The sequence below is a fragment of the Eschscholzia californica genome, unplaced genomic scaffold (assembly GCF_041429995.1).
Source record: "Eschscholzia californica isolate CP2 unplaced genomic scaffold, dmEscCali1.0.p SCAF_1, whole genome shotgun sequence".
Taxonomy (NCBI): Eukaryota; Viridiplantae; Streptophyta; class Magnoliopsida; order Ranunculales; family Papaveraceae; genus Eschscholzia; species Eschscholzia californica.
This window is the reverse complement of record NW_028238198.1, coordinates 82990539-83005159: the sequence shown is the minus strand read 5'-3', so window position 1 is coordinate 83005159 and position 14621 is coordinate 82990539. Positions and strand designations below refer to the sequence as shown.

The following is a 14621-nucleotide window of genomic DNA, read 5'->3' as shown; positions in this document are numbered from 1 at the left end:
ACAATAATCATTTTAAATGTGAAATAGGGAAAAAGAGATGTTCTCAAAGATAAAAATCATAGTACTATAATAAAACCTTCACACACCAAAATACATGAACACCCCCCACTAATTACATCTTACAAAATAGAAAGAGATATCAATAGGAAAATGTTTCCTGACCTAATTGTCATTTCTTTTGGTTATAGTGTTTCTTTCACTTCAACTAACAGATACCTCAGAGACTGTAGACTATAGTCCGTGTACATTACATCAATCTGTTGCATTACCCATCTTCCCGGTTGACTAGTTTTCGTATATCCGTTGCTTTACCCGCCTCCCGTTGGCATCACTTCCGTCGAGATGAGTTTCGTGCCCGTGTCGGCAGACAGCAAGAGAATGTTCTCCAACTGTAGCAACATACTCCAATAGCTCAGTCAGGACAGAAGAGCAACTTTCCTTTAGGTATTCAAAACCATCTGTTTGCATCACAGCTGCAATAAAACAACAATACATTCATCTCACTAAAAACGTTGCAGAAATAGTTGTGTAGGTTTCCTTCCTAGAATCCTAGAAGAACCCACCTGAGTCGCCAATATGCCAAAATATTTACTACTTTCACATGCATAATATATATATATATATATATATATGAGTGTAAGCGTGCAAGTGTGTGTGAAGTGCAAAATTGACAATGTATTGCGTATCATCCGGCTGTTTGGTATGGTCGAATGTCCAAATCAACAACATTTTATCTAAAATATTCTTTTATGAGTTCCATTGCAAGACGATGAAGAGGCATCGGAAAGTTGGGGAATATTGGAATGAATATTGCTGAGGGCTCAGTATACACATGATCAATTCGGTTTGTCACGCCACTTTTCAGGAGAAGCGTGACTTGCAAAGACAATTGATTCTATAACAAACAAATAAAAAAATTTCGAGATCTGAAGCAGACAAAATCACGAAAAGAACACCGACAGACGAAGGGCTCCTTAAATCGTGTCTACTTTTTGAATCAATGAACTTACCAGGGAGACAGATATCAGAGCATTTATATAGCCCGTTATCATCCATATTCTTTAACATGGTAGCTCTCCATTAACAACGGGTATTTTCTACTTCCCTACTCAACATTATAATATTTGAACTTTCCTAACTTCAGAGAGTAAATAAATATCTATTGCCAGACGCAGCAAATTTCACTTCCCACAACTCATTGACATAAAACATTACTATACACATCTAATGCACATTGAAAATTTTTTGATTCTATTGTGAAGAATGAATCGTTTCAAAGATTTAGGCCAACTTACCTCTCAAGTTCTCAGGCAATGCAACAAATTTGAGACAGACTGCTTTGAGTTGGAAGCAATGGTGCTGTTCTGCTAAAGCCAATGTAGTAGCAACAGTGTTAATTGCTACTTCTTCACAGAGGTTAGCTTCACAGAGCAACCGGAGCCTATCCAGTCCATAACGATCTGCTGCTGCAAGCAAGTGTTGTGACATAAGTGTCGAAGCCCATTTCGAGCTAAGACCAGTAAGTTCGTGCATGTCAGGTAGAGCATCGAAGTATATGAAATGGAGTAAGGCCTGCAAAATAACATATTAAAAGAGAAAATAAATAAAAACGAGACAATACTATAATAGTATAATACAACTCTGAAATGGGATGTCTTCTTTCATCATAATGGTTTCTGACTAAAAATAGCACATGATTGACCTACATACAAGATAGCTACATTTAAAAACAAACTTCAAACTCCAATTACAGAAGGCCTTTACTTTTCCTTTTTGTGATCATTTTGAATATTTGAGGGAACTGATTGAAGACAGAAGGAAAGCCTAAGTTTCGTATGAGCCCAGATTTCCAAAGCTTGGACCAACACGATCCACCAACCAAGAACACAAAAGCACAAACAGGAAACTGATTTCCAAATTCGAGCTAATCTCGAACTTAGCACATACACTTGACAAGCACAACAACAATCGAAATGCAAATAAAAGAGATTAACTCAAATCAAGAGCAATCAAAAGTATTCGCGGACTAGGTAATTTACTTTATCCTAACAAACAAAAGAAGTATAATCCTAAGCCAACAACATTTATAAGCAATTAAGCACATCAGCTTTCCTTAGGTTCTCCAATTTCTGAATGCAATAAGTATCTAACTACATGATAGCAAAATGAGATAAAATGCCAGCAGTAACTCTTATTACAAAATTCCCCTCTTCGAAACATGAAGATTTCTCTCACTAGCTCAAGTTCACCAGACTTTTTTCAGTCCGTGGGTTACCACCCTATCTTCTACAGTTGGCGAACACATTAAAAATAAACAACTTAGTGATTCACATATCTATTATATTGGTCTACTTCTGCATATATTCAATTGCATCTTGCGCCTCAAAAGCAAGAAAAGGCAATTAGCAGTTTGGCCAACATCTGAAGATCTATAATGCAAATTATGAAACACAATCGTTTAGTGCTATTTCAAAAACAGTGGAAACGTGTATGATTATGTAACTTATGAGTTTCTTTAACATAAAAGTACTTCAAGTACCTTAAAAACTGGAGCCTCCATATCTTCAACCTTTATACACTGGGTGTTTTGATCCTTCATTGGACCAAAAAGTTGTGCCATAAACACGGGTGACCGAGCTGCAAGCACTAACTTGTGTGCACGAAAGACTTCCTCCTTTACTTCAAAACTCACATCTGTACCTTTTCCACTTTCCAAGAGCCTCCCAAAATGCTGACCGATGTTAGAAGGTGGCACTGTTATGGAATAAATCTTAGGGCCCTCTGTATGAGACTTAACAACACCAACACTACAATGTACCGAAAGGCAATCATCTTTAAGATAGTCTGATGTCTCTAGTGCAGTTCTTTTGAAAAACCGTTTGTAACCCCTGCAAATATGAAAAAATAACTTCATTGAACAATCAATTTAAGTCCAAACGAAACGCAGAAAAAGAATTTAAGAACTCAATCAAAGTTAAAGGGTTTGTTTCGAAATAAGTAACATTTTGTTTAGTTTTTTGAAGAGTACATTCTATTTAGTTGTAGCTGAAACATAACTATGTATTACCTATAACAAACCCACGTTATTTGGACCATAAGACACTATTCTTTTCACTCTGAAATGCCATCTCTCTTTGTCTCTTAGCTTCTACGTGGTTAATATAAGACTGCAGATATCATCCATTAGGCTATGGAGCTAAGTTGGACATTTAGTTAATTGGGCAACAAGAAACACATCAGCCCGTGTTCACAAATCAAAATTCTCTACCTCCCCAGATGTAATTGTGCAAGTTAAAAAGTAATTTAACCATCAAAAAGATTCACACCAAGGGGTATGATTTCAATCCTGAAGTTTCAACATCAAACACATACACTTGACAATGTCTGGACAAACCCTAAATTCAAAAACCTAAGCAATTGTAAAGAACAAAGACGACATATTCAAATCAATTATAGCAAAACCCTTAATTCTTAAACAACTCAAACCCAAGAAAACCCTAACTTACCACATGCTTCCACGATATTTTAAGGTGTACGGACCACTCTCAAGTCTTCTTCCAAAATGGCTATGAACCTTATGATTTTCCTTCCCGCTTTGATCTAAAAGGGTTAATTCAAAAAGAGCCCTAACATCGGTTCCTTCACTAGCAAGAGCGATGAACAAAGAAACATAAGATGCGTTATCCTCAATACTCTTTCCATCGGGATAGAAATAAACAGCCCAAGCATACCCACCGACGATAAAAGTATCAGAAGCTATATATTTCCCGATCCCAAGACCTTTAGAGAGAGAATAACCCGTGATCTTGAACTGATGAGATCCATTGATAGTATCGGTGAGAGATGTTGATGTTGTGATAGAAGGAGAAGATGAAGATGAAGCATCAGAAGATGAGGGTTTCGACGTAATTCTCGAATTTCTACCCATACCCATCAAAGATTTCAAATCGTATAAGGGTTTAAACAGATGGTTATGATTCAATTGGGTAAGGGTTTTGAATTCTGATTTCAAGATTCTGAATTCAGGGGAGGTACAGATCTAGGTTTTCGAATAAAATTGGATGAGAATTAAAAACTTTTGAATTGGTATTCAATGGAACCTGAAATGGGGCTTTCGGATTTGGTACATAGATATCACAATCGGATATATTATGTCAGGAATTTGGGGATTTAGGGTTCCGATCGGATTGAGAGGGAAAGAAGAGAAAATGGACGAGAGAGAGAAAGAGAGAGATAGGGAATGATGATCGCGAGACGGTAAGACTTATTTATATCTTTGCCGTCATACAACAAAAATATTCCCTAATAGAAAAACGTCAAATAAGAGGAAGGCTGGTTAAAGGCGACATCAAAATTGTTAAAGGCGCCTCGTTTCCTCACAACCCATCTGCTGAATTTGTCTTAGGAGGCGCCTTAAACATAAATAAGGGGCGCGTCTACCATTTCCCAAAATCTTTTTCCCTTCATATTTTTTTTTTTTTTTTTGAGCGAAAACCATTCTATTAAATGGATAAAAGATACAACATCAGTTCCGGAAATAACATAAACGTTACAACAAGGTCCTGAAATGTAAGATAGCGCAACAAAGGGGTTAAACTACCAAACTAGGCACATTAAGGGGTTAACGCTGCATCCGCCAACGAGTGGGCCACTTGATTCGAATTCCGTCTACAATGCTGGAATATAACGTGTCTATTCCTTGCGCGTACACGTAGGGCTTCCAGCTCCGTCGATAGGCGCCACGGGGCTATCTGAGCATCGTCGGATAGAAAAAGGGTTAAAACCCTAGAGTCTCCTTCTATAATGAAGTCATTAAGCTCCATTTCTTCGCCGAGCTCTAACCCTAGTCTGTATCCAATCATCTCGCTGTGGAGAGGTGAAATCGGTTCGAAAATCTGCGTTTTCGTAAGGATTATTGTTCCTCCTGAATCCCTTGCTACTGCCGCCGCACCTGCTTGAAGATTTCTAAACGCTCCATCCACATTGATCTTAATGATCCCTTCTGGAGGTGGTATCCATTCGTCAACCTGCACTATGTTAGCATCTGATGAATCAATTAAAGAAATTGAGAGGTACCTGAGTTCTGATTTGATCGACACCCAACATCTTCCGAGATCTATATTTTTGGCGTTGATTACCACATCGTTCCTCTGTTTCCACCATTCCCATAAGAGAAGAGTGTAAGTAATCCACATTTCATTGGATGATTCATAATTTTCCAGTAGTTCCTTTAGATTTCTTATTGGATCTGTTGACAGGGAGATCATCTTATGGTTGTTCGTCATGTTGATCAGCTCTTTCAGCTTCGGGCAAGATCCAAACAGATGAGGTATAGTTTCTATCTCATCTTGTGAGCAAAGTTTACAAAATTGAGGAATACCTTCGATTCTTTTAGCTATATTGTTGAGAATTGGAAGTCCATCATGTATCATTTTCCATATGAATATTTGTACTTTAGGGATCATGTGTTTTATCTTCCAAAATTTCTTCCAAGGGAAGTTTGAGGCCACAGTGGAATAAGTAGGTAATACCTTTATTTGTTGATAGTAGGATTTTGTGCTAAACTTACCTTGCTCTGTTGGTTTCCAAATCAATCTGTCTTGATTATTACTCTCGATTCATATTTAGAGTATATACAACTATTACATTAGGATGGTAAGGAAAGAACTCGCTCGTCTTTTTTTTGAAGAATTCGAATTGCACAGACAAATCATAGATCGCGAATTTACTGACACGTTTTCTAACAACATTCAAATTATTTACTCTCTCTCTAAATCTTGATCGGGCACGTCACCTAATCAAGATTCAGTCGGGAGACTGGCCAGACACCGTTGATTCAAAATATATGCATTGCTGCAAAAATAAATTATTGTTAAATTTTAAAACCATTACTTTTAAGAGAGAGAAAACAAGCATGGTCCCAAAGGAGCAAAAACAAAATTGACATTTGTTTTATAGTTGTTCCAGAATGATCTATTAACTCCTAACACTATGTCGTCATTAATGGTTGCCTGCTTGCTTGATGGAACAAAATGAACATGAAATGAAAACCTAAAATTGTCACAAATGGTTCCGAATCGACTAGGCCATACTTATGAGAGGGTTGTATCCACAGGCTGACCCAGAGGGGTCTAAGGGGCAACTCTTCTTACGAGAGGACTGTACGTACAGACAAATAATAGAAAACCTATGTGTCTATAAAAGATAAGGACAGTTTTGTCAATAAAACGTGCAATCAATCACAATAAGGTCATCAATTAGGTCTAAGATAAATAAATACAAAGTCAATCAGTCAAAACCCCCTTCTTACATGAACCACTTCTTTTTCACAATACCACAAACATATCTATGCTTTTTCTTTACTGTGCCCCCCCCCCCGCCCCCAAAACCAAAAACAAGAAAATATCTTTGACAACAATCTTCATAAATTTCTTTTCTTCATATCATCACTGTTCTTAAAGAAATTGAGACCCCATCTATTCATCAAACCACCACCAATAATATTGCTACTGGGATTCTTCTGCACTGTTAAGGTTGCCCTCGTTCCACCTGCCATGTCATCAACATCTTGTGATGGAACTGCTTCGCCCGATGAGCTTGGCATATTCAGTGGAATATCTAGATGACTAGAAGTTTCGACCATGTTTATTGATTTCGACTGTGATGAAGGTCTTGACTCGGTGAGTGAAGGAGTCGCACTGTCAGTGAGTTCTCTTGTTGATATGTTTGAATTAGATGATGAGTTTTTTGAAGCGATATTGCCGGTGTTTTTAGATTCGGAAGATGAAAAGTTGCTTGTTTCTGATGATCCGGAGTTTTCTGAGTTAGAAGTAGTTACCGTGTCGTTCTTTTTTGAAGATTCAGGTGACTTTCTGTCTAAATTGGATGATGATTGTTCTTCTTCATGTGGGTGTTTGGTTTCCAAATCTTTTAAAGACTCCATCACAGCTTCCATGAGCATCTGCAATATTTACAGTCAAATATCTCATTAGGCGACAAAAGAAGAAAATGACGATGGTCCCTCGAGCTTAGCAAACTACTTGTAATCTAAGTGAACAAAACCCAAGGCTGAGAGGTGAAAATTAGACAGCCGACAGGGCGGTCTACTGACAGTTGAAGTTTTCCCCGGAAGGTTTGTTCTGTTCAAATTATGTTAAAGCGGGTGAACAGAATCAACCTTGATTCAAACCAGGTCTCAAAATCCTACAAAAAGAATTATTACCCTCTCTTCTTCTTCCATATTGCATGGAAAATCTGAGAAATTATCCAGTGGGTACTCAACGTATTCGTCGTCTATCGCGGTTGGAGCAAGCGATTCATGAATTTGACCATTTGAGAGATCGAAACTAATTAGATCAGAAGATGAAGAAGCTGGTTCTTTTTCAACCCCATCCTGCACAAGAAATAATGAAGAATCGGTCAAGTTCAAGAGTTACTCTAAGACCTTCTCTTTTATTTTCGTCATTTTAAGAGAAATATAAGAAACTGCTGTTCGGAACTGGGAAATAAGTCTATAACTGATCAGCAAGTTGCCAAAAAAAAATTACCTCGGCGCCAGATTGCCTTTCTTTGGAAGTACTCTCAGAAGGGACCTGAGAAAATTTACAAAGAAAATTTATGTAAAGTGAACTTAGGAATATGTTGCAATGAAAAACGGAATAATTTTTCCAACTAGTTTTTTTTTTCCCTCAGTAGCTCATAATAACTCATGTTAGTGGTGGCCAACGGGCCGTGGCGACACAGAAACGGACCGGCACGGCCCGTTTATTTGAGGACACGGAACGGTCTGTTCCGTGCCGTGTCGACCCGTCACGGGTCTGGCGTGCCGTGTCGGGGCTAGGATTTTAGAGCCCCAGACCCATTAAACACGGCCCATTAGACACGCAGGAACGACACGGAACAGATCGTACACGGAACGACCCGTGGGCACGGAACGACACGGAACGGAAACGGCAACAACGACACGCTAGCAACGGCCCAATATAGTTATTTGAATTTTTAAGCATTACCTAGGGTGTACTAACATCCTCAAAACACTTTTAATTTTTTTAATTTTAAAACGTTACTTAGGGTATACAACACTCTCTTTTGAGGGTGTTGTACACTCCCACCCCATTTATTAGTAATTGGTGTAGTACAAAAGAGGTTTTACTTTCTTTTTTTTACTTAGATTTTTTTTTGTTGAAACAAACTAAAACTTATTTTCAAAAAAATAAACAAATAAAGTGGTAAAGATAGTCCCACACCTAAACCACAAAATATAAAGTAAATGTGGAGAGTCTTTATACAACTCTTTTCCAATAAAATAAACAAAGATATGACATAGACTCTAAAGTTTTTGTACATCACAATTTTTTACTTGAAAAAAATGTAAAATTTCTTTTATTACTTTCTTTTTACAAGTAAAAAATATTTATGAATGGGTCGGAGCCACGGGAGCGACTACGGGAACGCCACGGAACGGCCACGGGAACGACTACGGGAACGCCACGGAACGGCCACAGAAACGACCAGAAACGCAACGGAAACGCCACGGGAACGGCCGGGCCGTTCCCATGGGCCGTTTCTGTGCCCAGACCTTTGTGGTCTGGGCACGGCACGGAACGGCATGGCTCAAGCCGTGCCTGGCGTGGCCGTGGCGTGTCTGACACGCCACGACTGCCAAACGGGTCGTGCCGGCACGGCACGGCCCGTTGGCCACCACTAACTCATGTACGATCCAAAAAAGGTTTGCAGGTCCAAACACGACATAAATACATACATACAGAGCCCAAATTATACCTAAACCCACCGAACTATTTGATAAGAGGATCCAAGTATCCAACAACTAAACCAAAAATATATGAAAAGGAGTACACATGTTGTAGGAACTAGGAACTAATATAAACAGCTAACCTCTGTCCGACTCATGGGCCTTTTCGATCTAAGCTCATTAATAGCATCCTCCGTACTGCTTGTTCCCATTCCTGTAATAGTTAATGGAGAGATCAATATAAAAGGGAAAAATACCAGGTCCAGAATTGGAGAAAAAACTAGTAACAAATCATGCCTGTGGGTGCATTCGCAAAATTGTGGCCTGTGTGATGCATGGGGGGCCAACTATCCTGTCCAGGGAAGGGTAACATAAAACTTAAGAACATAAACAAGGGTATTAAATATTTACGAAGAAAAAGTTCAATTAACATGTTACTTACCTTCCCAAAGTAATCATGCATGCCATCAAAATAACTTCCCTCAAATGCATTAGTGGGAGGATTCAAAACATTATGAAAGAAAATGGTAATCGAATCAAAGTAGAACTGAGGACGTGGAGAGTTGTGATCTCCCTCAAATTTAATTATATTCTTGTCTCCCTGTGAAGTAAAAGATTCCAAGTCAAGCACATAAAAACAAAGAAAATAACTACAAAAACGTTTCACTGACTTCTAGTACCAGAGAAACTTCACTCATTTTTTTAATCCTTACAAATTAACCTTTTTCCCGTAAAAACAGCTCTTCACGAGCACAATGCAGCTTTTGTTTCACAGTTTATTATTGTGAACCTACGGTTTCCTCATTAACTACCATGCATGGTTTAAGATGTAGTTCATTTCAAGGCAAGTTTTTAATATGTACCCATATTTGAATCCTTATGCACAAATAGTAATTTCACCAGAATTTCTTAAACTATAAATCCTTATGTTAATGAAATTAAATAAACAGTTATTCTGAGATTGAGGAGAAAGATGAACACCGAGACTATAAATCAATATGGAAAGATATCTAAACTTTAGCAAATATAGGAGCTCACCACATAAGCTTCGTATATGCGATCTGTGTGGTGCGGGTTAATAAAATCATCTTCGATAGCATGCCCTAGTAAAACTGGAACGAAACATGACTTCGCTACCTTCAGAACAAGAGAAACGAGAGTAAGCAGAATTTGCAGTAAGAGATCAGTTATGTTTTTTAATTGGTACCATACGTATTCTACAGCATGCATTCTAGTCAAACCTGATCATATTCACTAAGACTTGCCTCTTTTATATTTTGGAAATATCAAACCAATATTTAGTATTTACAAAAGTACCGCGAGGATGTATATATATGGAGGATTCGAAGAAAAGTTAATGATTGATCTCATTTAATACTTAATAAGTTAATATAGACAAAAACTTTGGGATCAGAATAAAACCTTAATGGTGTTCAAATCCATAATGTCAAACTTTGCCTTTTTCTGAATAACCTTTCGCATGTACTGAATGGCAAACTTCACCTGGCAAAGAAGCAACGAAAATTCGTCAAGACAGACAATGATGCAAATTAATTGTAGCGTATAATAAACCCAAAAAATTTGGTACTAAATATATTTTTCCAGTGGTTAAAATTTTCAGGACCAACATCAACACAATTGAATTTGTTGAATATTATAGAAAATGGAACTATTTTATGATTTTTCGTTTTCATTATTTTTGTTTCTATTTATCGTTAATGAGAATTAATAAAAATATTAAAATCATTGGACCAATAGAAGAGAGATTTTCTTCTCTATACAGGTTTACCAATATCAGAATGTTGTACTTTTTTTCTCTTTAATTAGTGTTGCTATTATTGATTTAATGAAAAAAGTAAATAAAATTCTTCAAGGAGCTATCCAAGTGCAATGAAGATTCAAAATCAATTTGTAATGGAAAATTAGTAGGAAAACGCAGGTAGAAAAACAGAAGAAGTTACACTTACAGTGAACTTAGGAAAGCGGAATTTGTAAGTATCCACAAGCTCCATCATCAAGTCCACCAAGTCAGAGAACGGGCTGTCAAGAACCATTCCAGCTATTGAAGGATCTTCAGCTCCATACAATAAGCTGTTAGAGCAGAATATTACATTAAAATGGATTTCCCTTCTTCCTAATTATAAAATATGTTACTGGTTCAAACCTTTTGAGCCATAACAGACTCATATAGGTTGAGTCTGTCAACAGTTGGAACTCGTAAGAAATAAATTTGAAAACCATTGGGTGAATTCTTTTGAAGCATGCTCATTTCCTATTATAAAAATATACAAGATAATGGATTTTTCTTCCTCTTGACGACATTACAGATCATAAAGGACCACATTCTTCTCGATAATTGACATCCAAGTATTACATAAATAGCTCATTAATGAAGAAAACCTGGTTACAGCACCCATTGAACGACCCCACAGACCAATGCAGGATACATTGCCATCTGTACGTAAATAATTTACCACAGCTTGGAGATCATCCTTCTGAAAAACAACAAAAACAAATCTGATCAAACTTGAGATAACCGCCAAATTGCAAGATGATTAAGGAACTGGAATCTCATAAACTGAAGCCTTTTAGTATAACATTCAGACAATAAAAATACACCATTACTTGGTTTCCTAAATTAGACATGAATTCAATTGAAGTACAATTTGGTCATTTTTTAAGAACCTAAAATTTAAGAATGTGCAATACAAGGAACAAAATCAGATGTCTATTTTTTTAACAACTTACTTCATACCAGCCGAGAGTGACATGTTCGCCACCTGACAGTCCAGACCCAGAAAAGTCAAGAGTGAAAACTGTGATGTATGATGGAAGCAAAATTATAGCAGCTTCACTGGCATCTGCTCTACAACCACTGATAATAAGCAAGAGATATATTGTCAGTCATAAAAGTAAATTAATCGGGAAGTCGCAAAGCAACACAGTTGGCTTTTAGCATTTATCGCTTGAGACACCATCAGGATGAAGCTCTAAAATTTTTAGTGGTCATTTTAGCTGGATAAAAACCAGAAGGGATTGTTACCTATGTCCAGTCACTGACTTTATACTCATTATCCTAGTACCAGTGGAGGCCCTAAAGATTTAATAAAGATAACCAAATCAAATCATATGTTATCCTGAATCTTAATCTATGATTCTCCGGTAATCCAGAATGGTTGAGCATTAAGGAACTACGTGCTTCACATAACAAGAAACTGCATATATAGACTTACCTGTTTCCGTGGCAGTATATTACGCAAGGAAGTGTTGTTCCTTCAGGAATGACAAGAGGCATATAGTGACTGCATTGAAGTATTTCTCCCCTGCTATTGGTAACCTGCAGCAAGATTGAAGTTTCTATACAATAAGCTTTAAGTTCCTTAAACAAATTAGCTGCTTCAAGCTTCTTGATGCACACGAAAGCATAACAATTCGAAAATCGACCTAAGAGTAAGAAAAACCAGTACTCTGCAATAACTGTACAATTACTTTTGTGATCAGTGATATAGGTGCATGTCAGTTCAGATGGTAATGTCATTAGGACTGCGACACGGGAACTGGGTTTTGAGTGGATGCCCACAAATTTAACATGGTCTTAGAGTTGGGCCCACACATGATGGGTTTGAAAAGCCACATGTGCTCCACGTCACCCGAAAAGAAAAAAATGTGTTAGGCTCAAAGAATGCCACACGTGAGGGACCGTGTGAGAATAGTCTCACATGGGACAAGGGTGGCCTAGTAACCAAGAATATAATGTCTACGTCCTCTCAACTCATTGCCAATTGGTTTTGAGTTGGATGACAACAAACTTAATAGTTCCAACCAGAGTACAACTTAAAAGCTACCTACTAAAGACTGAGCTATCTACCAATAATATTATATATATTACTGTATACATGTACATAACATAAGTAATCGGAAAAATTTTTATCTAGGCTAGTGATTACCTTCAAGTCTTTTCTTTGAAACCACTGCCCTTTAAGCATAAACTCTTCCTCCAACAAGTCATTTTTGGGGTCATATTCAGCTCTGCAAACCAAAGGCATTAGGGCATATTCTCTTTGCATGGGTCAATAGGAGTATCAAAGAAATTAAAAGAAAGATCCACTAAAAATTGTACGAGAAAAAAACAACAAATAAGTTATGTCCTAATTATAAATGTTATAAGCCACGTCTCCTAACATAAGTGTGTGTATGTGATACTATATCGTATATGGTGGTAGAGTATAAGAAGAGGAGCAAACAATTCCATATAAGCAACTAACAAACACAAAACCTCAAAGGAAGAAATAAATCCTGGATTATAATAATTTAAGGTTTATCCCGTAATTGTTGTAATGCGGATGTAAAGTGGGAAGAATTGATTTCTTGTTTATGCTTTTAGTAGTTCCTTCCCATAAATGTAAGAGGATATACGAAATTGAACAGCCAATATAAACGACAAAAGCTACCATATATGACAATCACAAAAGAAATTCTAACCCACTACATCCCAATAATTGACAAGACTTTCTAGCAATGCAATGGAGATTTGAAAATTGTCTTTTCTCTATGGTTATTTCTAGTTTTTTTTTTTTGTTGAGCTATGGTTATTTCTAGTTGTTCGTAGAAATAGAACTTTTAAAAATGTATCGATACACAGTAATTTCACATGTTAGTATAGTACAAGTTAAGTGCATGTTGGGCGAAAATGTAGTGACGAAATTGATGATCACAAACAAAAGTTCGTTGTCACCACATGCCATCGTCAACTGTTATAATCTAATTACCTTAAATTGATAATCACTAACTAAACACTAAGAACCATCCCAAAATAGTTCATCAAGACATTCACTTTAATTGAATATAAATCACAGAACAGGTCAAGGGTTGACATCAAAACATTCAAAAATGAAATTCATATTAACCTTTTAATGCATGAGAACCACTACTTGAGTTTATGAGTTCTAGACAATTATGCAAGAAATACTCAAAATTCAAACAGTCCCCACAGTTCAAAAAGAAAAGACCCACTGACCCAGGTAGAATTTCACCCAAAATTAGTCAAAACTAATCCCATTCAGTAAATTCAAATACCCTAATAAATACAAGCATAAAATTCAAATTCAAGTCTATCTAATAAGGAAAAAAGGGTTCATAAAATTTCAACACCACATATAGAACCCATAAATAAATCTCACTAAATTCGGACCCGATCTCACTATCACCACCAAGGCAAAACCCACAATTTCTAGTTTGGGAATCTTCTCTCTAATCATAAATTGGAAGTAAAATGATGAAAAAATTTAATTGGGTTTTTTTAGATTACCTAGGAGGACGAATTATGAAGTTTACAAGCTGCTCCATATTTTGAGTAGAAATTAAACTACCCAAGTAATCCTTTTTGATAGAGATCGGGTTTTATTTTATTTTAGTTCAAATCTCAACTAAAATTCTAACCCGAACAAAGAGTAAAGGAGGAGAGAGAGAGAGAGTAGAGAGAGAGAAAGAGAAGGAGACAAAGAATTAGGGAAGAAAAAGAAGGAAGATTTTCTTCTTCAGAAGAGGACGACTAGAGAGAGAGTAGTCCTTTCATTTGATGTTTGTTTCTTTCGAAGAACAAAAAAAAAAACAAAGCAGAAGAAGAAAAATAGAGAGAGAAAGAGAGAAAGAGGGCTTCTCTTCAACACGTTAGGATCACCTGCCTTGGCTTTGGCTGGCTTCACGGTTCTCTTTCTTTCTTTCTCTCTCATGGAGTCATGGGGCAATAATAAATTGGGTCCCATTATTCTTTTTGATGCATACAACTATATTGCTCTTTATAATCATGTACTTATATCCATTACAAAATTTTCATATATTACTTTACATTAGATTATATTGAAATATG

At 36.8% G+C, this 14621-nt stretch overlaps 3 protein-coding genes across 4 annotated transcripts; all 3 read right to left on the bottom strand.

Annotated features, from left to right (window-relative positions):
• Positions 1-38: 38 nt before the first annotated feature.
• On the bottom strand, positions 39-4296 carry LOC147570060 (BTB/POZ and MATH domain-containing protein 1-like). The gene is made up of 4 exons (XM_086656633.1): positions 3507-4296; positions 2540-2888; positions 1296-1572; positions 39-473 (listed from the first exon to the last, which is right to left on the bottom strand). The coding sequence occupies exons 1-4, from the start codon at positions 3932-3934 to the stop codon at positions 286-288; spliced, it is 1242 nt and encodes a 413-aa protein (XP_086512759.1). The 5' UTR covers positions 3935-4296; the 3' UTR covers positions 39-285.
• Positions 4297-4613: 317 nt separating this feature from the next.
• Positions 4614-5432, bottom strand: LOC147570059 (uncharacterized). Its single transcript, XM_086663796.1, has one exon. The coding sequence runs from the start codon at positions 5430-5432 to the stop codon at positions 4614-4616; it is 819 nt and encodes a 272-aa protein (XP_086519922.1).
• Positions 5433-6230: 798 nt separating this feature from the next.
• LOC147570058 (uncharacterized) lies at positions 6231-14534 on the bottom strand. Of its 2 annotated transcripts, none has more exons than XM_086656631.1 (14): positions 14061-14534; positions 12700-12781; positions 11986-12089; positions 11501-11627; positions 11153-11247; positions 10720-10843; positions 10175-10255; positions 9791-9889; positions 9195-9353; positions 9050-9104; positions 8896-8966; positions 7548-7592; positions 7223-7393; positions 6231-6961 (listed from the first exon to the last, which is right to left on the bottom strand). In XM_086656631.1, the coding sequence occupies exons 1-14, from the start codon at positions 14096-14098 to the stop codon at positions 6422-6424; spliced, it is 1791 nt and encodes a 596-aa protein (XP_086512757.1). In that variant the 5' UTR covers positions 14099-14534; the 3' UTR covers positions 6231-6421. The 2 variants fall into 2 exon arrangements, with proteins under 2 accessions (XP_086512757.1, XP_086512758.1); XM_086656632.1 differs by having other exon boundaries at positions 12700-13380; positions 13458-14362.
• Positions 14535-14621: the final 87 nt, after the last annotated feature.